A 24403-nucleotide genomic window follows, 5' to 3' on the forward strand; every position below is an offset into this window, starting at 1 on the left:
GGCCTCTGGGAGCTGTGGTTGGAGCCAGACCGGCGCGTTTCCATGACAACGGCGCCGGGTGAGGTTCCCGGGCTCTCCGTTACAGGCCCGCTTCTCTGGTCCCGGTCTCCCCAGCGTTCAACCTTCCTTTGCTCAGAATAAAGTCAGTGCATAAATCTGGGAATAATGAAGGCGTGGACAGGGGCCGTTAACTGGTGCGAACTCTACATCCATCCACCCACCCGCTCACAAATAGCAGTGAATGCTCAAGGCAATGTCCTAAACGCTAGGGCTACAGAAGGGGAATAAAATACAGCCTTCCTGGAGTTTATAGTGTAAGAAAGGAAAGAAGCAGTAAATATACAAAGCAGCAAAATACAAAGCATATGCATCAATGCAAAGTGCTGAAAAAGTGGAGTAGGGGGAGTGTGGTGAGGGGAGGTGTTGCAATTTTAGGTAAGGTGAAGGCTTCGTTGAAGTGACATTTAAAAAATATTTGAAGGAGGTGAGGGAACAAGGCATTCAGGGGTCTGGGAGAAGAGTATTCTGAGCAGAGGGCCGGGCAAGAGCAAAGGCCCTGAGGCTGGAGCCTCCCTGGTGTGGCAGAGAAATGGCCAGGAGTCCATGTGGCCGGGACACAGTGAGCCCGAGGAAGAATCTGAGGAGGCAGGGCCTGGCGATCCCGTAGGGTTTGGTAGACCACTGGAAGTACTTTGCTACTCTGCCTGTGTGATGGGGGCCACTGTGGGACTTTTCATTTTTTTTTAATGTCTTCATTGATTTCAGAGAGAGGGAGAGGGATATAGAAACATCAATGATGGGAGAGTCATTGATCAGCTGCCTCCTGCACATCGAACCTGCAACCCTGGCGTGTGCCCTGACTGGGAATCGAACCTTGATCTCCTGGATCCTAGGTCCATGCTCAACTGCCAAACCACACCCGGCCAGGGAACAAATCATTTTTTAAAAAAATATATTTTTACTGACTTCAGAGAGGGAGAGGGAGTCATTGATCAGCTGTCTCCTTCATGCTCCCTACTGGGGATTGAGCCAGCAACCCAGGCATGTGCCCTGACCGGGAACTGAACCGTGACCTTCCAGATCCTAATTCAGTGCTTAACCGCTGAGCCACGCTGGCCGGGCAGAAGTATTTCACTTTTATTACCATAATAAAACTATATGGGAATAGCAAATGGAAATTGGAATGATTCCTCAAAATTTCAGTAATAAAATTACCATATGATCCAACAATTCCACTTCTGGGTATATGCCCCAAAGACTGGAACTAGGGTCTGAACGTTTTTTGTGCAGCCATGCTCACAGCAGCACTATCCTCAATAGCTGAAACATAGAAGCACCCCAAGTGGATGAATGGGCGAGCAAAATGTGGCATATACACACAATGGAATATTACTCGTCTTAAAAAGGAAGGAAATCGACGTGCTACAACACAGATGTACCTTGAGGACATTATGGTAACATCAATAAGCTCACAAAAGGACAAATACTGTATGATTCCACCCATGTGAGTAGTCAAAACCACAGAAAGTTGAACGGCAGTTGCCCCCACAATGTACCACATGGCTGTGCAGGGAGCGAGTGCAGGGACTGGGGGCGGGGAGGAAGAATGGGGGGTCGCTGTTGAATGGGTAGCTTCCGCTCTGCGAGATGAAAAGGATCACAGGGATGGATGGTGCTGCCAGCTGCACACCCACGAGCTGTATACTGGCTGGTTAAGCCAGTGAAGTTTGTGTGCGCTCCATCCGTCAGGCTCACCCCGCTTCGCACTGGCGAGCCCTCAGGCCCAGGAGGCACCGAGCTGCCTGCTAGGTGCTCCCACAGACATCAGTGCTCACACCTTGGCCGTGGAGAACTGGGTTCCGTGAGTTCTGTGAACTCTGCTCCAAGGTCAGCGCTGGGGAGTAGTAAAGCAAATGCAAATGCCTGTTTCTGGTTACTAAGGCCACTCAGTGAAACTTAAGAAATGACAGCTCAGAGATAGGAATAACAAACATTTATTCAGAAATGTGTAAGTAACAGAGTCTTCTCCATCCCTTAATACCTCTTCCTCTTCTTCTGAACGAGATGGGGAATGCAAGGGAGTGGGAAGAGGGACACAGGGTGGCCCCCACCTTCTCTTCTGTTTTCCACGATGCCATCCTATAGACCAGAGGATGCAAACAGGCTTCACCCCACAATGTACCACATGGCTATGCAGAGGACCAAGTCCAGGTGGCCAGGCACTGCAGCAAGCTCAACACCACTCTGCCAACAGCGCAGCCTGGCCTGGGACGGGAGGGAGAGTGACCACGCAGGCAGAGTGTTTACCATCTCGGCTCGAAGCAGAGTCCAAGTGTGGCCAGACTGCTCTGGACCTGAGAAACAAGGTCCTACTGCCTTGGGTGCTCTATGGGCCAAGAAGTTTGGGCGAAGTATAGGAGGAATGTCTTCCAGCTACTGAGAGAATTAGATTTGCACCTGCTCAAGGGGAAGAACTGCAATGTTTAAAGAACTGGAAAGGGAGCACCAGGCATACTCCTTGGACTTGTCAGGCCTGGGCAACCTGCGCTGGCAGACGGAGCTGTGTTCAAACCCAGGGTCCTTCTGCTTGACAGATTTCTCTCTCTGGAGTTTCCAGGCTTTCTTCACTGGGCTGGCCCCAAGCAGGTCATGAGCAGCTTAGTGTCCCAGCCCTCTTTACTTTCTAGGTTTGTGCCTTTCACAGCACTTGCTACTGGTCCTGTAGAGCTCCCAGAATCCTGCTCCCCAACTCTCTTCAGCTCTGCCAGCATAGACTCCCTTCACAGCCCCAACAAACCAGCCGGAGAATTGACAGTGACTCTGGAGCAATGCTGTCTGGTATTCAAGGGCTGCCCTGGGTTCTACAGTTTTGCCCCAACTCTGTGGAACCATGCTGAATAACCCACCGCTTGCCTGGAAGGGCTGCTTTGCTCTCTCAACTCCCTCCTTACCACCCACCATTCCTTTCCCCTCACTGCCAAGGCAGGAAAATATCCCCCTGGTCATGGATGGATGGGTCACTTACAGTGGTGATGACAGTGACCCTTGGTGGTAGCTGCATATGGGCTCCCGGCATCCCTGACTGTTCTGCAGACATCCAAGGCCAGAAAGAACAAGCCAGATGCAAGCCAACATCTCCCCTTTCAATAATCGTTCAAACCCACAGTGTCAGAACTAGGGGAGAGGTGGCATTAACATCAAAACCAGGGTGTGATGAGCGCCAGGCTAGTGAAAACTTGGACCAGCAACGCAAGTCATCCCAGCAGTGACAACCAGAAGTCCAGAGAGCTGAGGTGGAGCACTCAGCCTAACTGGAAGGAAAAGGGAAACATGACCCTGGGATTTACTGAGTTGCCTGACACAGCATGGCCCTCCAGCCAAGAGCTGGGGTGCACTCTTCCTGTCAGAGCAACAGCCTCACCCCACCCTTGCCAACAGGGCTCTCCAGACCAGACTCGTCTGGAGCCAACTGTGGGGAGAGGACAAGAACCTGTGACCTGATGTCCACCCAGGTCACCTCCACCGACCAGGCAGGTAGGTGGCATATCTTTGGGGCTGACCTGGCTCCCATTAGGATGGCAGGAACTTCCATTCTACATTTTCTTGAAAAGTTTAAGAAAAAAGGGAGGCAAGCCCCTCACCCCTGGAGATAGCAGTGTCCTTCAAACAGCCCCGCCCTGTATTCCATGGAGCCACAAGAAAGCACGCAGAGAATCCAGGATGCCATTTCTAGGTAAGAACTCAGTTTGGGGCTGAGGTGAGGGGGAGAGACACTCTGAGCAACACAAACCTACCTTGGTGAAAAGGTGGAGGGAGAAGAAACACATTACAGGAAATGTTAACATACAGAAGAGCACAGGGTAGAACTCATCACAGAAAGGAGGGTCTGTCCAGTGAGGAAGCTCTCTACCCCCACCTGGGGCCTCCAGTCCAACGGCCCATTGGTCACAACCTTTGCTTTGGGAAACAGAGCCACCCTCCTCTGCCCCCACTTCTGGCTGCCTCACTCCCCCGCTTAAAGTTTGATTTTGAATTCTGTGGGCTGTGTGGTCACAGCGGCCCCCGAGGACTTGAAGAGCGCCTTTAGGATGGTGTCAGGGTCCACTTCGGCAGGAGGGTTGGACGAGGCAGCAGAGTTCACCCTGCGAGGCAGCTCACTTTCCTTTTTCACTGAGGGGCTGTCACTCAGCCGTCTGCGGAGAGCACAGAAGAGTCAAAATCCTTGTCAGTTTCCCTTAGATGGGGAGGGACCCGTTGGGCATGTTACAAGTCAGGCACCGAATGTACTGCTTTCTGTGCCCTGTATCTCATTTCATCTTTCCTGTTTGAGAAAACTGAGATGCAGTCTGCTGGGAGCTGGGGTGTTAAGTTTAGAAAACAATGCGCTTCCCTCAGGGATGGTTACACACATGATCGTTATTATACATTCGGAGAAGTCTTGAGGTAAAGAAATCAACTTAACTCTGTTTAGCCCAATCATTCCCAAACTTATTTAGGTCATGGGATACACATTTTTCAGAATACAACTTAGTTCTGCAATACAGTTTAAGAAGCTTGTCTAAATCACACAATTCAATATCCAGGGTTCACATTTCAGTCTTTCTAAATTTCAAAGTCTATTTCAGGCCTGTCCCGTACTACCCCACCCACCTTGGCAAGTCTAATATCTTCCCTGGGCCTCTATCTCGTTGTCTATAAAAGGATGTCCTGCCAGTCTAAACGTTTTATGCATCTCAGTCCTGGTCCAGCATGTATGCCCAGGCGGGTGGGAGAGAATGTGGGCCAGCAGCCAGCACCATCTCCATCAGAGCCATCACAGGAGGTGGAGTTCTCCGTCCCCTTGGACAATGCACCCAGTTTTGCAATGAGGGGCACATCTGGCCTGCTCTCCATTTCTTCTCAGGTGTTTCTAGATTAGACTGGGAACAGGTCTTAATGCTAGCCCCTGTGAAGCCAATTCCCTGCAGAAATGACGAGATAAGCCACGTTGTACAAATCTAAGCACCCTGACTAACCGCCTGCCATCAGAGCACAGGAAATGGATGGAGCTGTGATGCAGGCAATTTACCCCTCAGGATAGAGAGGTGATCGCAGAGTAAGCGAGGAGAAAGCTCCATGCTGCCCCCAGACCGCTGCCTCTGGGACTTACAGCAGGATGGGCTGGTCAGAGGTGATGATGTTCCCGTTCATGTGAAGGTTGCACTTCATTGGTTGCCCTGAAAACCCGAAAGAGAAAAGGCTTTGACACAAGACCACAGCTCCTCACACTAAAGGACAAGACTGCCACCTTCACCACTAGGGTCAACACCCACCACTGGCAGCTCTGGCCCCACACTGGGGATACGGCTGCCAGGTTCCAGCAAAATCCAGGACTCAGAAAATCCCAATGTGTGAGGCCCACAAAACCTCGGCAACGATAGCACCGAGAAGCAACATGAAAACAGACCTTACTTCGCACCGGAGGAGAGAAGAGCAGGAGTAAGGGAGAACCTGGACTCGGTGGGAAGCCCTTTGACCTTGCTTATGAAGTGATTAGTGAGGGAAAATGTTTGTGCTGTGAAATTAAGATCCAAAAGCCTATGTACAGACTTCCACTCGGCCCAGGTAAGGTTACCTGTGCTGAGTAATGCATTCCCACTGTGCGTACGACATGACAGGGAGAGCAAAACAACGAAGGTAGATAAAGAAAATTTTAAAAAAACAAACTTAAACATTAAAAAAAAAAAGAACAGCACAAAAAGAGGGAATAGAGCCATACAGAAGTAATGTTTTTATCTCACTGGACTTGTTAGTATTCATCTGAAATAGATTCTGATTATCTATTGGAGATTCACTTCATATTCAAAGATACAAGGAGGTTAAAAGTAAAAGGAGATACCTATCACCCAAACAGCAACCCCAAGAAACCTAGTATCAGCTAAAATAGACTTTAAAACAAAAAATGTGACTGGAGATAAAGAGCGATATTTTGTAACTGATAAAAGGGTCAGTCCCCTAGAAAGAAAACAATTAGAACAACTGTAAACTTATGTGCAACTAACGACAGGCTCAAATACACGAAGCAAAAGCTAACAGAAGTGAGAGAAGTAAACAATAGTTGAAGGTTTCAACACTTCACGTTCAGTAATGGACAGAACAACCAGGCAGAAGATCAACAAAGAAACAGAAGACTTGAACATAACCCAACTAGACCCAAAAGACATCTACCCAACAGCTGCAAAACATCTACCGTCCCAAATACTCAGAAGAAAATCTGGGCAACTCACAAACATGGAAATTAAACAAAACAATCTTAAATAACCAATGGATCAAAGAAAATCACAAGGTAAATTAGAAAATACTTTGAGATGAATGAATATACAACATATCAAAACTTAGGGGATGAGCCCTAGCCGGTTTTGCTCAGTGGTTAGAGCGTTGGCCTGCAGACTGAAGGGTCCTGGGTTCAATTCTGGCCAAGGGCACATACCTTGGTTGTAGGCTCAAATCCCCAGCCCTGGTCGGGAGAGTGCACGAGGCAACTAATCAATGTGTCTCTCACATCGATGTCTCTCTCTCTCCCCCTTCCACTGCCTCTGAAAAGCAATGGAAAAAATATCCTCCAATGAGGATTAAAAACAAACAAAAAAACTTAGGGGATGTGGCTAATGCAGTACTTGAAGGAAATATATCGCTCTACATGCATATATTAAGAGGAGTAAAAAGACAAACTACATAATAGGAGAAAATACTGACACACCATTTATCTAAGAGGCTCATATCAAGAATATAAACAGATGCCTGGCTGGCGTGTCTCAGCAGTTGAGCATCGACCTAGGGTCCAAGAGATCGTGGTTCAATTCCCGGTCAGGGCACATGTGCCAGCTGCAGGCTCAATCCCCAGCAGGGTGTGTGCAGGAGGCAGCCGATCAATGACTCTCTCATCATTGATGTTTCTCTCTCTCTCTCCCCCTCTCCCTTCCTCTCTCTGAAATCAATAAAGATATATTTTTTAAAAAGAATATAAATAGAACTCTTACAACTCAATAATGAAAGAAAACTCAAAAAGTGAGCAAAGATTCTGAACAGACATTTCTCTAAGGAAGATACACAAATGCCCAAAAAGCACCTGAAAGGATGCTCATCATCATTAGTCGTCAGGAAAATGCAAACCAAACTCCCACTGACTGTTTTATTACTTTCTGTCCCTTCATTGCTAGCACAGGGCCTTTCTCCATAGTAGATACTCAACAAAGGAACAAATGGGTGGATAGAAGGAGCATGGCAGACAGAGTTCCTCTCTCTAGGATACCCAGAGACAAATGGGAATCTGAACTCAGTGAAATCAGTGGTTTACTCACTAGAAGTTGAGCTTGCCCAGGTGCCAATAGTTAGACGATGCTCCAGGCCATTAAGGAACCTGTGTCCTAGCACTAAGCAGTCTCCTAGCACTGAGCAGACCAACGTCTGGAAGGGGGAGGCTATGGCTCCTGGTGTACCTGCCAAGACTCAAGAGAACCATTCATGGCCCGGCTGGGCGTGGCTCAGCGGTTGAGCGTCGACCTGGGATCCAGGAGATCGGGGTTCAATTCCCGGTCAGGGCACATGCCCAGGTTGTGGGCTTGATCAATGACTCTCTAATCATTGATGTTTCTATCTCTCTCTCCCTCTCCTTTCCTCTCTCTGAAATCAATAAAGATATATTAAAAAATAAAAATTAAAAAGAAAAAAAAAAAAGAGACCCATTCATGGAGAAATGGTGTTCCCCTAGCTTAGGTGCTAGGTTGTGTGAAACCCAGGGCCCTGTGGGAGAGGCAGCTGGCAGGTCAGCATCACCCAGACACACCTCCCTGCCTGGTCTTGGTGCACAGAAGGCCCCAGTGGTGCAAATGCACCAGGATAGCCTCCCACCCACCTCAGAGGAAGGCTTGTTCCAAAAGCCTGCTGCCTGACGGTAAGCAGTGAGGAGTGGGAGGTGAAGGAGCTGCTTTCTCCATGACTTACCGTCTAGACACCGATTATTGTATTTCTTATATGCAGTGATGGCATCATCCTTCTTCACAAAGACCACCTCTGCTACTCCAGGGTGGACCAGTCGAGCCCGCTTCAGGGCTCCACATACACAGAAAAGCTCCTGCAAAGAGCAGAGGGGTGAGGGTTGGGGGAGAATTTCGGGCCATCACCCTGCCTGCCTGCCATTTACACATCCTGAAGGCTCTGAGTTGACTGGTGGCTGCACTACAGCTGAATATGCCCAGGGCCCAAGACTTCAGGGAAGCTCCATTTTAGGTGGTGTGCTTGGGACATCCACAGGCCTCAGCATGGACCAGAAGGGGACAAGCTCTGCTGGAGAAATGGGCCTGAGCTTACAAACTGTGGAGTCCCTGTGACCTTCAAAAAGTCACCCCTAAGATCCTCCTGCCTCAGTGCCCACTTAATTCCTCTATTTTTAGGGATAATAGTTATGGAATTTCTCTCAGAGAACTCTGTCATGAGAATGAATGTACAGGCTTATTTAAAAAAAAGACAGTGGCTGCCTGGCCAGTGTGGCTCAATGGTTGAGCGTCAACCTATGATCCAGGAGATCGCAGTTCAATTCTCCGTCAGTTCAATACTCAGTCGAGGCACATGCCTGGGTTGGGTGCTCAATCCCCAGCAGGGGGCGTACAGGAGGCACCTGATCAATGACTCTCTTATCATTGATGTTTCTCTCTCTCCCTTCCTCTCCCTGAAATCAATAAAGATACATTACAAAAAAAAGACAGTGGCTAGTATGTCGTGCAGGAATCTGTTAGAAATAAATTCTGGCCCGGCTGAGCGTGGCTCAGCAGTTGAGCGTCGACCTGGGATCCAGGCGATCAGGGTTCGATTCCTGGTCAGGGCACATGCCCAGGTTGCGGGCTTGACCAATGACTCTCTCATCATTGACGTTTCTCTCTCTCTTTCCCTCTCCTTTCCTCTCTCTGAAATTAATAAAGATATATTATAAAAAATTAAAAATTAAAATAAATAAATAAATAAATTCTGGAGTTCTATAGAGTGACCAATCGTCCCAGCTTGGCTAGACTGAGGACATTCCCAGGATACAGGACTTTCAGTGCTAACCAGGAGGCAGCAAACCCAGGACAGCTGGTCACTCTAAGTCAGACCAACTTGGATTTGATCTCCGGGGCCCTGCCTCTCAGCTGTATGACCACAGCTCTAGCAGATTATTCATGTCTCTGAGGACGTTTTCTCTTCTAAAAAGCAGCACTGGTCTAGCCTACCTTCCAGGGTTGCTATAAAGCTCAACTGAGAACTTTTTAAGGTAGTGCTTTGTACACACGTTATCATTTACTCCAACCCCCCTTCATTTTACAGACCAGGAAACTGAGGCAGAGAGGGAACACAATGTGGAGACAGACCTTTACAAAGGCTGATGAGTTAGTACCCAAGCCATTTCTTCACCTGCAACTGCCCTTTGCAAGGCTGTTATGGGATGGACACTCAATTTGTTTTTAATGATAAAGGAAAAAATGTCAAATATCAAAACCAAGATATGGAAATGAATACCGGGTGTGATCCCAATTTTATTACTGTTGTTCTTTTAGCACTACCTTTTTGGGTAGAAAAAAGTGAGGGTGATGGTTACTGGTAGTTTTCTTTGAGTGGTGATCATCAGAGGTAATTAGTTTTTCCACTATTCTGTATTTTCAAAGATCCTATATACAAAGTGCCTGGCACGTTAAGTACAGTGGTACCTCCATTTTCGAATATAATCCATTGCGAAAGACCGAGTTCTGAAACGTTCAAAAACCGAGGGATCAACAGCCCACAGCTAGGCCTCAGGATCTTGCCCTCAGCGGAAGCCGTGTGGCATGTTCGACTCCTGAGGCGTGTTCAAAAACGGAAGCATTTACTTCCAGGTTTACAGCATTGGTAAACCAAAATGTTTGTAAATGGAGGTACCACTGTACTCAGTAAATGGTAGCTAGTATTACTTTTACAATCAGGAAAAATTTGTTTTCATTATCACCTATCAAGTATTACACAAAATTCGCTACAATTTCCATTCTCGTGTGCCATTCACTGGAATGCCTGCTTAGCTCTAAGTGCAATCACATAGCACTTGTGTGTTACACACAACCGTAACAAACACGGGACCACTGTAGGCTGCTCCAGAACCTCGGACTCTGCTGCAGGGAGAGGCTGAAGTCTCGAGTTGCATTCATTCTGTGATCTGACAGTTCAGAGGTAAAAAGGGCACCTGGATTTCTAAACTAACACCTTTTCTTGGTGCCTGAATGAAAATGAGGTTGAAAAGAAGAAGTCCTGGCTGGATCTGGGCCCCCACTCACCAGGCACCTGAATTAGGTTTTGCCCATAACTGCCAAGGGTAGGACAGGATGGACCAGGAGGGCAATCCATAGAGATCAGCCACCAGATAACAACAATCCATCCCACTCCTTTCCTCTGAAATCATCCTGTGAAATCCCTGGAGGAGGCAGAAGTTCTGAGGACTCACAGGAAAATAGAAACCACTGGATGTTGTACAGCAGGACCGAAGAGCCCACTCAAGACGTGCTCAGCACAAGCCCCGGGCCCTGGTGTAGGAGCTGTGTGGAGCAAGCTAGCACAGCCCATCTGACTGCTGTTTCTGAAAGGCCAGCTTCCAAGGTTGGCCCTTGGCTGGTGTCTGGGGACTTGGACTGTGGGAGGCTCCCACCCCCTCAGGAGCGACTCACTGTGTCCGAGCACCTGTGATTTATGCTGAACATCCTCCTCCTGCTTTCCTTCCAGGAGCCTGGAGCTCTGGTATGTGTCAGGCAGAGGGTGCCACATGACTGGTCCCTGACAAAAACCCTGGACACTGAGTCTCTAACGAACTTCCTTGATTCACACGCGTCATCACAACTCGATGCCGGGAATCAAGTGCATCCTGTGGGACTCCACTGCGAGATCACTCGGGAAGTTTGTGCCTAGTTTCTGCAGGCCTTTGCCTTTGCTGATTTTGCTTTGTGTCCTGCAATGACCTCTTAGTCCTGATACGACTCTATGCTGACTCCTGTCAGAATCAGGGAACCTGGGGGTGGTCTTGGGACTCTTGAACCAGAAGGGGTTTGAGACAGAAAATTCTGGTGAGCACAGTACTCACAACAATGTCCTCCTCGGTGACTCTAGGGTGCAGATTATTCACAGTCATCTTGGTGCCTTCCAAAGGGCTGAGGATAGGCTGCCGCAGACAAGAGTGTAATCAGAAGGCAGAGAACAGCTGTGTGCTCAAACAACTCACCCGAGGCAAGTGACCTGGAGGCCCACTTCCCACTAGAGACCTCAGCACCCATCATGCCCCCACCACCCTACACTGAGGATGGAGCCTCGTTTCCCAAACATGCGGCCCTTTTAGGCCTCTGCACCTCTGCCTAGAATGCCACTCCTACTTCAAGACCCACCCAGCTCAGCCTTCCTAGATTTGCCCAGTGGACTCAGCTGTGCTCTCCTCAGTGCTCCCAGCAGTTCTCTGGGCACAACTGCTGTATCACCAGACACAGGCTCTGTCCATGGCTCTGTTTTCCCCATTTGTCTGCGAGCTCTTTGCACACAGGGGCTGCTGGGTCTTGGTTTGCTCATTTGTAAAATGGGGGTGGCAACGCCTACCTCAGAGAGGCGCTGTGAGGACGCAACAGGGTACATACAGCACACTGCCCACCCAGCACAGGCTGACTCTCAACTGGTGTGGTCACTTCCATTTCCTCTCCTTCACCTTCACCTTCACCTCACCTCAGCAGGCGGCAGCTCTTTGGGGGAATCCTCCTTGTTCACTAGTGTCCGGGACATGCTGGTCAAGGCTTTTGTTCGAACCGAGGAGGGGAGAGCAGGAGCCGTGTATGCATCATTCTGAACCACTTTAGTCAGAGGGGGGGCCTTGGACATGGAAAGCTTGGAACTGCTCAGCCCAGCCTAAAGAAAGAGGCAGATAGGAATCTGAGAGGCTAAGTGACCTGGATGCCTAGCTAGGGGCTGACAACCCCCACCCGAGGCCTCCCAGTTTCCCAATTTCATTAGGGCCTGAAGCCAAAAAGGCTGCCAGTGGCCTCCTACAAGAAAGGAAAGGCACAGGAGGGGAGAAAAACACACAGCCCGCACACGTGCTCACAGAAGCCTCTTTCCAGTGTTAGAAGCCCTTGGTGAGAAGCATCCATGAAGCCCTGACCAGGATCCACAGGCTCACTCATACCATTTGGACTTTATAAAAACCCAACAATTTGGGGCTGGTCAGAAGGACAAAAGCTTGGGACCAAGTATATTCCCACATATGCTTCTATCACAATGGACTGATCATCAGCTCCAGGCTGGCTGGGCCTAAGAACCCACTTTTAAGAAGGCCCAGCCTGGCCCTGGCATGGCTCCATGGTTGAGCATCGACCTATGATCCAGAGATAAAGGTTCAATTACCAGTCAGGGCACATGCCTGGGTTTCGGGCTCGATCCCCAGGAGGGTGTGTGTAGGAGGTAGCCAATCAGTGACTCTCTCATCATTGGTTTCTATTTCTCTCTCTCCCTCTCCCTCAAATCAATAAAGATATATAAATTTTTTTTAAAGTTAAAAAAAAAGAAGGCCCAGACTCTAAGCTTTCTGGTCCCTGTTCTGGCCATACAGGGACACCATGCATAGCCCTGGCCCTAGCAGCTCCCAGATTGTCAAAAAACATGCTGGCAGAGTCAGCACATGGAGACCAGCAGAAACAGTTCCCTCCCTGCCCCGCTACCCAATTGGGGATGTGGTTGGAAATATAAAGCAGTCAGGTCCCTGGTATTAATGTATCTGAGGACAAAGATGCAGAAGTGGCAGGTGGTCTTGCTGACTGAGGCAGTGTCTACCAGACAATGACTTAGGGAGGGAAGAGGAATGCAGCAGCCAGAGACAGAGTATGAGACAGGGTCGACTCAGTAGCTTCTCTAGTTTTAGATGAAACGTCCTCCCCAAGTTGGGTTTCACATTCCTCAAACCGCTTTTTCAGTTTCAAGAGGACAGCATAGCGGTTAAACACATGGCCGAGAACCAAAACTGTTTACACCTAAATCCTAGATCTTCCACTTACAAGCTCGGTGACAATAAGCATGTTTATTTAACCCCTCTGCGCCTGACTCCTTGTCAGTAAAATAGGGGTAATAATGGTACCCATCTTGCAGGATGGGAGGGAGGAGGAGTCCTAAATGAGTTAATAGAAACACAGCATGGTTCTCAATTAAGGTCAGTCACTGAGCCAGCAGATAGCCCCTCTGCAGCAGACCCAGCAGTCTAACGATTGGAAAGCCGCCCCTCTGTAAGACTAGTATTATTCAGCCTCTTGCAGCACTGGAAGAACTTCACTGGTAACCAAGAGATGTCCACGCATTCAGTGCAGTGACCAAAACTGAGTCTTTGGGCCTCTGAAGGCAAAACAAAGGCACTTGGCTTGGGGGCCACTGGTCTATCTGTAATTGGCAACATCCACTGAGCTGAGCAGCACAGACCTGCCTGATGTTGTTGTTGCTTTCTTTCCTTTTCTGCATGGTACCTGACCAGCATCCTAGTTTACCAAGCTTTTCTTGCAAGCAGGCTGCACCTGGTGGAACCCACAGGTAAGGTTCAGATTAATTTGCTAACACACTAACCAAGGGAATCCAGATTTAAGAATAGGGCTAGAGGTGCTGACCATGGAGGAAAGGGGAACAAGTAGAATGTTCTGCCACAAATGAAAGAAAATGGGATTCCTTCTGTGGGGTCACCCGCATTTCTCCCAAAGTGACTCAAACCTACATCAATTGGGAACTATGGCTCTATACTTCACTAGCTGTGGGACCCTGAACAAGTCACTAGACACCCTGGTCTCAGTATTTATAAAATGAAGGGTTGGACTAGTTCAAGTTCTGAAAATCTTAAGATCCAAGTGAAGAAATATTTCTGAGTCAAAAGGCCAGTTCTCCACCACCTCTACCATCCACCTGATCAGACACACAGCGAGCACAAGCAAAACATAAAATACCCTACCATGTGGTGGAGAAAGCTGCCCGAGGCTGCAAATTTCATCTGTTTACTAGGAATGGGAGCTGGAATGTCATCGTCTTCATCCAGGTCATATAAGTTCTGAAAATAAGGAAATATAAGCTAATATGGCATACAGGCTGTCAACAGACACTTGGAGCAAGGACAGCAGGGGGAAGACTGCTGGAGTGATTGGGGTAGAGGGAGAAGCGGGTGTTCGGGGTGCCTGAAGAGACTGATGCTCCAGTCCTGATAGGTGGCTCCCCGCCCACAAGGGCCCGATGGAAGTGCTGCAACTTCCAGATACAGCAGAAGTACATTCTTACAAGGACAATGCCTAGGAAGAGTTCCCAAAATGTCTGTTTATATCCTTTGGCTTGCAAAGCCCAACCCTGGCGATCTGGTCTAGAGAAATAAACCCAAACCCTATAAAGAGTGTTATCTACAAAGGTGTTCAGACAATTTCTAACAGTAAGAAGTACAGAAAAATGGTTTAAAACACCTGGAACGTGAACTCAATGTATTATGCAGTTATTAAAAACACTGTTTACAGTAAACATGAATCACAGAAAAATGCTTGAGTTATAAAGTGAAAAAAGAATGATACAAAATTGGATTAAGAATATAATCACAACTGTAACTATGCATTAACTAAATAATAATATTTAAAAAACAGGAAGGAACCAGGGCAGAATTTCAACAATGGTGGGCTTTGGAGAAGAGGAGCAAAAGGAACTTTTTAATTTGTCTCTATTTTGCAAATTTTCTGTATGAAGCACATATTAATTAAAAAAATTTTTTTTTCAATTTGCATCTCTGCCCCTTATGCTTCTCCTCCCCAATTATGAAATGTCTTCTTACAACTCATAAAATACAAACGGTCAAATATAATTCCTCCCCAATTCTTCTAATTGTGAACCTTGGGCCAAGCATCAGTTAATCCACTTAGCAGGTCCAATCAAAACACATGCTTGTGTACACACACACATGTCCTGAACACACACACACTCACAGCCTACCTGTTTGGCCTGGTGATTATTGACAACGTTAATCCTCATTCCAGCAGGATGGGCATGAGGTGGTGTTATGGCCTTCTGCTGTGGAACCTAGAAACACCCACTGGTCACAATTCATCACACAGGGTACACATGCATTCTCTGTGATCACTGAACTTAAAATATGAGGGGCACTCAATTTTGGTCTTTGGTAAAAGGACCTACAAAGTGACTCATACCCAAAGCAGGAGAGTGACAGGAAGACTGGCTGTCCCAGAGACCACGTGACAATGCATGTGTAGGGCTCAATGAACCTGGCTCAATAAATGTTCCCTGCTGCTGCTGTTCCTACTACCAAAGTTGCTGTGAAGATTAAATGATACTGCTCCCATTCCCTTTGGGGTGGTGGCTGTGCAGGTGGCCAGGGCACTGTATGAGGAGCCAGGCCTTCCCAATGACTGGCTGTGAAACTCTGGGTATGATTCACAGCTCTGAGACTGAGGTTCTTTGATAAGACTGGGATAATAACCTCAGGGTTGCAGCGGGGGATACATAAGGTCATACAGGGTAAGTGCTTGCCATGTAGCACATGCTCAACAAATGCTTTGTCCTTTCCCCTCTCTTCCCTCCACTGCTATCTCACTTGAGAAAATCACTTCAATTCTCTGGACTCCCCCCTTTAATAATACCTTGCCTTGCTTATATGGCTAATACACAAACACTTTGCCCAAGCATTTCCTGACCCCTGATCCCTGACAGAATCTAGTTACTGGCTTCCTGGGAGTTATAGCAAGAGCCACACCTACCTGGATGGTTTTAGTGAGCTTCAGAGCTGGGGTCACCGTCCCGATGGGGGGGCTCATGAAGGAAGCGGGGGAACTCCGCTTCAAGCTGAGCTTCTCCCGGGCATCGGCTACCTGGTGGGGCTTTGGGGGCACCGTGCTCTGCTGCTTTCGGGAGTTCAGCATCTCTCTGGCATCCTGCACTTTCCCTTTGATCCGGAAACGAGCATCTTTCTGCAAAAGCTTTTCCCGGGCATCCTTGACTCCCAGCTTGAGCCGGGCATCTGAGAGGCCAATCTTCTGCCGGGCATCAAACCTTTGCTGGAAGGTGGCTGTGCGTGCTGGTTGGCTGAGGAAGCTCTGCTGGATCCCAACATATGATCGGACACCTCCAACTCCTGGTCTGACACTGAGCCTGCAAATAAAAATTGCAATGTTAAGTGAATCTGAATATCAATAGCAATTACACTGAAGACAGAGGCTGGAGAAACCAGAAAGCTGCTCCTTGTCCAAGGAAACAATTAATAGAGGCTTTCTTCCTAGTTTTATGGCTTTTAACTTTGCATTGGAAACAAAATTAGGAAGGAGGGTCTGGCAGTTTCTATCACTAGGTAAAAGTGTTTTGCTCCCTGGACCAGGTGTTTTGAGACACCATTAGGGACAATAACCTCTAAAAGCTGTCAGTCAAAAAAATCAGCATATCCCAATTCTGAGTATTTATCAGAAGAAATCCAAAACACTAATTCAAAAAGATACATGCACCCCTATGTTTATTGCAGCATTATTTACAATAGCCAAGATATGGAAACAGCCATTGATAGGCAACTGGATAAAAGAAAAGGTGGTAAATATGTACAATGGAGTATGACTCAGCCATAAAAAATAGAAATCTTACCATTTACGACAACACGGATGAACCTAGAGGATATTGTGCTAAGTGAAATAAGTCAGAGAAAGACAAATGTCATAATTTCACTTACCTGTGGAATCTAAAAAACAAAACAAAAAACCACAAAGCACTAGGGCCATGAAATAGGAATAAGCCCCATTCTCCCTCCCCTCCCAGTGCAGGTGGGGAGAGAAAACAGGCAGATGTTAATAGGCACAGAGGGCTGTCCTAGAAGAATGAGATGGTTTCCCAAGAGGAGGCGCGGCTATGAGAGTTGGAGGTCCCAGGCAGGGCACCTCCACAGGGGTGCTTTGTGTGGTGGCTGGAGTGGAGAGGCCATTAAAAAGGGCATGGTAAGCAACAGGTCTCTTGGGGCTCCGATTTGGGGGTGGAGGGCATACAGATACCCAAACAATCACCAGACTACTGTTCTAGGAAAGCACAAAGTGTGGGACATCACAAACAACTGGACACCTGTAGGATGGTGGGCAGGGTTAGAGGTCCAGGGTGTACAGAAAGAGTAGTGTGTCAAGGGCATTCTAGGCAGACTATGGAAAATGTCCACTTTAGCCCTACTTGGGGCTTCTTTGCTCTTGCAGCTCTGGCAGCAGGAGATACTGAGCCCCACCCCACTTCCACTCTTTCACTTCTACAGCAGGACAAAGCTTCCATTAAGGCACTTACCATGCTTCATCTCAATGATTTGTTTACAAGTCTGCACCTCCTGCAGGATTAAGAGCTTCTCAGGGGCACACCCTGCAGCTCCTCACCAGTGTCAACCCAGCACCAGTGGAACGACAAAGGCTCAAAGAGCTTTTTGATCCTGAGATCCTGCGAAGTGTCAAGGCCCTTACAGGGCTCCTCTATCAATCATTATCTTTCCAGGTTCACAATCTGTTAGTTGCCATCACTATCATCTCCTCTGTAAGAACCAAATCATAGAGCTAGTGGCATGACTGGGGCTGGACCCCAGGTCGACCCGACTCCAGAGCCCACAACCTTTCCCTTATAATAGGATCCAAGCTTCCCTCCTTTCTACTCCAAGCCCCAGGGGAGGTGAGAGGGGAGAAGTGATGACTGCCCCTGAAAGCACTTCTCCTAGAGAAGGCTGCCTCTGCAAAGGCAGTCCTCTGTCCAGCCCCCACCGACTAGTGCAACACCCTGCTAGGATCCTGGCCACTAATTGCTCCTCCCAACTCCTACCCATGCAACCAGGGCACATAGGGTAACCTTGGGCCTGACCCTAAAAGTGGGACCTACAAGGACCTTGCCTGCCCCAAATAGGGTAAGATCCTGAACCTCCCACAGGGGCTTCGGGAAAGGGAATTACAAGGTGAACCAGGCTGTATAAACTTTATTGATGAGCACATCCACCAGTGGGGGTCAGACACATCCTAATCCAAACGTGAGCTTCTCCTGAAGATTTCCTATCTTCCTCTGCCTTCTCCAAATCCCACCCCCTCCAATCACCAGGGTACCCTCCTCATTACTAAAGGTTCCTGATATTTATAACTAAAGGAGGTAAGATGCTCTTATCATGCGATACTCTGTGTGATTTTACAATACCACAAAATCGGACAAATCCAGCCACCATGGCATCAATTACCCTTACAAAAATTAAGCTACCAGCCCTAGCCAGTGTAGCTCAGTGGTTAAGAGCATTGGCCGAAGCACCAAAGGGTCACAGGTTCACTTCCCGGCCCCAGTAGAGGCATGTGTGGGAGGCAACCAGTTGATGCGTCTCTCTCACATTGATGTTTCTCCCCCTCCCTCCCTCCTGTCCACTCTCTCTGAAAAGCAATGGAAAAAAAATTCTCAGGTGAGGATTAACAACCCCCCCTCCCCCCCAAAAAACTCACTAAGCTACTCAATTTCACCAATCATTCAAGAAAGAAAACACTGCCCATAAAATAGGGGGGAAACTTCGGCCAGGCGTGGCTCAGTGGTTGAGCGTCGACCTAGGATCCAGGCGATCAGGGTTAGATTCCTGGTGAGGGCATATGCCCAGGTTGTGGGCTCGATCAATGACTCTCTCATCATTGATGTTTCTATCTCTCTTTCTCCCTCTCCTTTCCTCTCTCTGAAATCAATAAAGATATATTTCAAAAAATAAATTAATTAAATTAAATAGGGGGGAAGAAGATAACCAACAGAAAGTGATTATTTTGAATAACTAAAGGAAGAACGAGCTTCTCTTTTTTCCTTCAGAGTAGCTTTTATTCATAATCACCAAAATCTGAAAACACACCAAATGCCAATCATTAGGTAAATGGATATACACTGTGATATATCCATACAATGAAATATTACTCAGCAATGAAAAGGAATGAACTACTGATACACCAAATAACACAGATGAAGCTCAAAAACACTACTGCTGAGTAAAATCAGTCAGACATAGAGTTCATACTGAAAGACTCCCTTTCTATAAAGTTCTAGAAAAGGAAAACATCTATAGTGATAGTAATCAGATCAGTGACCACACAGAGAACAAGATTCTTGAAAACAAAGTATATCCCTGAACAGAGAATGAAGAAAAGGGCAGATCCGTAAACCTCCGTAGGAGGGGGAAGGGAGAGTATGCCTCTGTAACCTTAGTTTATTCCTATTCCTCAAGTTTCCCTCTCTGATGATCAGTAAGGGATGGTAAGTGCTCTACTGAGAATTCACAGGAGTCTACGGTTGACAAGCCACATAGGGACAACTGGCCATCAGGATGAATGGAAGGTTTTATAACAAAGATGATCTCAACTAACAGCTGTGGGCACTTCCTTAAGGTCCATAAACTTTGACATACCTCCTTTAACCCTCATAGCTCTGAGAATTAGGCTATTATCCATTTTATAGAGGAGGAAACTGAAATTTAAGGAGAAAATCCCACATCACAGATCTATAATGATGAAGCCTGGATCTGAACTTCACTGTATCTAGTTAAAGTACCAATAAATTAAGCATGGGTCAAAAATAAAGACGAGAATTGAAGAGTTAAGGAAGTGAGTAATGTCCCAGGCTAAGGAAAATCTTAGGACTTCAGTCATGTCCAGGGGGAAAGCACACTCACTAGTGACCAGAGGGTGTGCAAATACACTGAGAGTGGCCACACTTTTGGGACCCACACACCATACTGCTTGTCAGGTAAGAAAGACCACCAAGAAATACCAGCCTTGTGCTATCGTATTTTATCTACAGGAACAGTGCAAAAGGTTTGTTGCAGGAGGGAGGTGATGTAGTTGTGGTGAGTAAGCTACTTTCCCTCAATTCCCTGCATTCAGTTCCCTGGTTACACCAGTTCTTTTCAGCTCCACTCATGAACTAAGGCTTTAGGGCATTCAATGTTCACAGTGCTCAGGTATTTTATAACCACTGCTCCTCTTCCTGCACAAAAAGACAGCTATTCATCCCAGGAGGTAGCAGTACTAGTTGTAAAGCAGATATTAGTCATCAGGAATTTTTCAAATAAACATTCCTGCTAGAAGTAGGTCTCTAAAACATAGAGTCAATTATGTTACCTCCTGCTCCAAGAACAGCTGAGGGTTTCCTAACAAAGCCCAACCTCTCTCCTTGGAGCCCCTGGTCTGGCCTCAACTTCTGCCCGCAGCCTCACCTCTGAACGCAGGCTATCTAATGTTCCTGAAACACATCCTGCACTTCCTGCCTCAGTAAATGTTTGGGAAGAGGGGAAAGGGACGTTTTGAGCAAGTCTCTTAATTGCCCCACCCAAACAGTGCAAGGCCGCACTGCTTCCAGACACTGGCCAAGTAGTCCACGGGTCTTGGGGAGGGTCCTGGTGGGCGAGAAGGCAAATGCCCCACCGGAGCCCAAGCTCTCTCCCCTAGACCACGACTGGAGTTGAGACATATGTGAGGACCAAAAAGAGTCTGTATAGGGCTAGGAATGACTCTCTTGACTATCTGTGGAAGAAAGAGTGGCAGCTGGCTCTGGACATATGTCCAGTCAAAGGATTCAGGCCAATGATGGGGGCATGGATTAGTATAAAGTGGATTTTAATCCATGGGGGGCTCTGGGTTAGAGTACATGTGTGTTGAGGTCATCTTTATAGGGAGAATACACAGTTTGGTTTTATTACCCTGGGTCAATTCTGAATTAGGTACTTTAAAGATATAAAGAAAAATAACACACTAACCTCTTACCCTCCAAGAGTCTTGTGCAGCTGTTTCATTTTAAATATTAATTCTCCCCTTTAAGTTATGTAATAACTAATTTTCCTCTTTGTTTTCAGTATACATTTCCTTTATCTTATTTCAACAGAGAAACAAGCACTGTGGACCCAGAACAGGGCCCTGGCCTGAATTGAAAAGCTCTCTAACTCCCTCCTTCCATCGCTCCAAGGACTCCTCAGACAGGGCATGTGGCCCAGGGCTGTTCAATTCCAACACACTCAAGGCCCAACTTTCCCATTAAGGCTGCTTGCCACCTTCATCTAACTGCATGGATGCTGTGGATAGCTATCATTAAACTTATCAAACCAGACGTTATCTTGACTAGCTCTATCAGCGATGCTCTCTAGATATGAAATTGACCAGAGGAGCAGCCTGCACTGCAGCTGGTGCCCAGGGCTGTCCTGGAGACTCATCCACAGTTCTTGAGCAACTAAAGTCACTAGAGATATGCTATGCATGGGGAAAACAGTGCCTCACCATGGCCTGGATGAAGCAGCACTTAAAACTATCCCCTCCCTTTCTAGAATTTCAAATTAATCAAGGAAACCTCTGATAATTAATTGGGGCCCAGATAATAATAATAATGACCCCTTTCTTGACTTACAAGGTGCAATGAACGTGAAACAGAATGGCTGTTCTAAAGTACAAGCACAAATTGGGGGTAATACCATCAACAACTAAAAAAAAAAAAAGTCCAAGCACATTCCACGCCCTGGGGGGAAAGAGGTTATTTACACTTCCACAGGCTTTTTTTTTTTTTTTGCTATTTCCATTAAAAAGATGGACATTTTCTGCCCGGTTTGGCTCAATGGTTAGAGCGTTGGCCCTCAGACCACAGGGTCCCAGGTTCGATTCCAGTCAAGGGTGAGTACCTAAGTTGCAGGATCATCTCCAGCCCTGGTGCATGCAGGAGGCAACCACTCAATGTGTCTCTCTCACATGGATGTTTTTCTCTCTCTCTCTCTGAAAAGCAATGGAAAAAATATCCTCGGGTGAGGATTAAAAAAGGGGACATTTTCTGAGATAATCACAGGTTCTTCCTAAAGTATTAAGATCGAAGTTCCTGGGACATTTATGCAATGTTAAACCGAAGTTCCCAGTAAGGAATCTTCTAGTAAGCATGTAGAAGACTATATTTACTGTAGGAAATGATATTTGTTCAGACCTTTTACATTTCTTGACAGGGACTCCCAGATCTAGCTTTTCTCTTTGTTGGCTGTGCAAGTAAAATAAAAATGGAGTTTCCAGCAGCTTTAACTCACACACAGCATGCAGTCCAGTTTCTTCCACCAGTCTTTGACTGCATTTTCCCCGAATCCAATCTGCACATAATAGCAAAGCAATATTCTCATTCGGGAAACTGCTAATGTCTATTGAGCACTTAGTATTCATCAGACACTTTGCAAGTACTTTAGATAAATTAATTCACTTAGCCCTGACAATAACCTAATGAAGTACTGCCCACACTTTATAGGTAATGAAATGGTTAAGTAACTTGCATAAGATCACATGGCAAGTGGGAGCAGGGAATGGCGGTCTGACTCCAGGGCCTTAATGCTTACCTAGCACGTTCCCAAGGGAGGGGCCCATGATAACTGCCATCACCTGCTGAATATTTACTAGCTGGTACAAACTTTGGAGCTTGTGGGGACCAGGTCTGCCTGGCTGCACACACATTCCCTGTTCTTCCCATGGATGCACACTCCCTGCTTCCCTGAAGCCCATCCCCTACCCAACCCAAGGCTGCACACAACCACACCAAAACAGTACAGACCGAACAGACAGAGGCCACCTGCAGTTGGGAACTGAGGGGAGGGATTGCAGAGCCTGGCTCATTCAGCAACTATTGAGCAAACCTGGGAAACCGGGATGGGTTTAGAAGTGGCCAGAGGACCCAGCACCAATTCCTCCAGTGACTGGAGAAGACCTAGGAGAGAACTACTCCCCAGGAATGGCTGAGGAAACTAATACTGAGTGCCCCTCGTGAACCAGAAGCCAGGTGAAGTGCTGGCCGCTCAACTGTGGTGTGGGGGTGGGGGGAGGGATTCATTTTAGACAGAAGGGAAAGAATCTACTTTCTAGTCACAAGCACCGGGAGGTATTAATAAACAGCCGCTGAGCGAATGACTGACTGAGAAAACTGTACGTAACATCTTTACAGCCTGGCTGTTTACAAACATTTAAACTAATTGAACGTGTGCGGGAAAACCAGGGGCCAAGTTCCCCTCCTTCACACAGGTGAACTGGAGCTCTAAAGGCTGGGGGGTACTAACAATATTGAAGGGTCCCTAGGAAGTCTGGGGCACATAATGCTGATCACCTCCGCAGCTCCCCACTGGGACCCAGTCTCCTCGGAGAACTGGGGAGCTACAGCCATTAAGAAGGGGCCAACCCCCAGCCCGTCCCACGCTTCCCTGCCCGAGCCTGGGGCCAACTCCGCCCGCAATTTCCGCGCCCTAGGCGCCGCCCCTCCGCTCTCCGTGGCCTCGGGCGCGTCCCTCTACCTCTCCCCACCTGGAGCTCCGCATCCGTAAAACAGGCACAACAGCCCAGCTGGCCGACGGGACAGCGAAAGGCAAACGGACGGCGCGTACGCGAACGCGCTGAGCGCGCCCCACGCCCGCGCACGGAGGCGGATGTTAACAGCAGCGGCTCGGGGCGCGGGCCCGGCCCGGGACGTGGGGATCAGGGATCCGGGCGGAGTTCGAGCAAGTCGCTTCGCCGCTCAAGTTCAGTCGTCCTAACTCGAAGGCCGCGCGGAGAGCATGGAGGAGCGGGGCTCAAGTGCCGGTCTTCTCAGGGGAGGGGGCTGAGCCGGGGAGACCCTCGGGAACACGGAGACTAGCCCCGCCCCCCGGAGGGCACCCCCTCGGCCGCCCCCACCAGCAGGTCCCCTAGCCCCGCCGCCGGCAGCGGCCCCGCCGGCCTCCCCTGGCCCGCCGGAGCGACGGCGCCCACAGCCAGTGGGCGGCCGGATGGCCGGGCCTGAGGCGGCCGCGGCGGCGGCAGCCGGGCCAATGAGCAGCGGCTACAGCAGGGGGCGGGCGCAGGCGGCCCTCCGCGTCGCGCCCGGACCGCTCCCTCCTCCGCCCCGAGCCGCGCTAGGCCGCGGGCCCTAAACCCCGAAAGGAGAAAAAGCCGCTCACCGCCCCTTTGCCGCGGCTCCCCTCTTCCGGATGAGCTCGTCTAAGGAGATGTCCGCCATCTTGCACCTCGGAGCCGCTTGGATTCCCTCACCCCCTCGAGCCCGCCCCTTAAGCGGCTGCGGAGGAGCTGTTTCCGGCGTTCTGTCGAAGAATTCTCGCGACAGCTCAAATCAGGCAAGAACCGGAAGGGGCGGGGCGCTCCCCGTGAGCCTTAGTGGCGCTGGCTGCTTATCTGCATACGAAGTGTGCCGGGGCGAGGGGTCATTATCATTCTCCAGTCTCCCCCGGACAAATAAAAAGAAAAGCGACGTAAAACCTTAACTAGTATTAAGCTCAACTTCAAAGGAATGGGAAACTCAATTCAACGGTACACTTTGATACTCACCGTAGCACTAATGAGATTAAGATTCATTATGTAGAGAG

General features: G+C 48.3%; 1 protein-coding gene across 4 annotated transcripts; it reads right to left on the bottom strand.

Moving 5' to 3' along the window:
• Positions 1-1976: 1976 nt before the first annotated feature.
• Positions 1977-24146, bottom strand: POLDIP3 (DNA polymerase delta interacting protein 3). Of its 4 annotated transcripts, none has more exons than XM_081124618.1 (10): positions 23981-24127; positions 22097-22156; positions 15789-16179; positions 15007-15093; positions 13994-14089; positions 11740-11919; positions 11114-11191; positions 7984-8113; positions 5150-5216; positions 1977-4193 (listed from the first exon to the last, which is right to left on the bottom strand). In XM_081124618.1, the coding sequence occupies exons 1-10, from the start codon at positions 24037-24039 to the stop codon at positions 4016-4018; spliced, it is 1326 nt and encodes a 441-aa protein (XP_080980744.1). In that variant the 5' UTR covers positions 24040-24127; the 3' UTR covers positions 1977-4015. The 4 variants fall into 4 exon arrangements, with proteins under 4 accessions (XP_080980744.1, XP_080980745.1, XP_080980742.1 ...); XM_081124619.1 differs by lacking the exon at positions 23981-24127 and adding an exon at positions 23349-23466; XM_081124616.1 differs by lacking the exon at positions 22097-22156 and having other exon boundaries at positions 23981-24146.
• Positions 24147-24403: the final 257 nt, after the last annotated feature.

The sequence above is a fragment of the Miniopterus schreibersii genome (genome assembly GCF_964146895.1).
Source record: "Miniopterus schreibersii genome assembly, chromosome: 2".
Lineage (NCBI taxonomy): Eukaryota > Metazoa > Chordata > Mammalia > Chiroptera > Miniopteridae > Miniopterus > Miniopterus schreibersii.

What these genes read in the sequence shown, in the direction of transcription:
- POLDIP3 (XM_081124618.1), bottom strand. Translation starts at nt 24,039, where the DNA reads ATGGCGGACATCTCCTTAGACGAGCTCATCCGGAAGAGGGGAGCCGCG. An exon ending in TCACCGAGGAGGACATTGTT is followed by an intron (nt 8,114 to 11,113) that starts GTGAGTACTGTG and finishes TGCTCTTTGCAG; the next exon opens with GAGCTTTTCTGTGTATGTGG. An exon ending in TCTGACCAGCCCATCCTGCT is followed by an intron (nt 4,194 to 5,149) that starts GTAAGTCCCAGA and finishes TGCTCTCCGCAG; the next exon opens with ACGGCTGAGTGACAGCCCCT.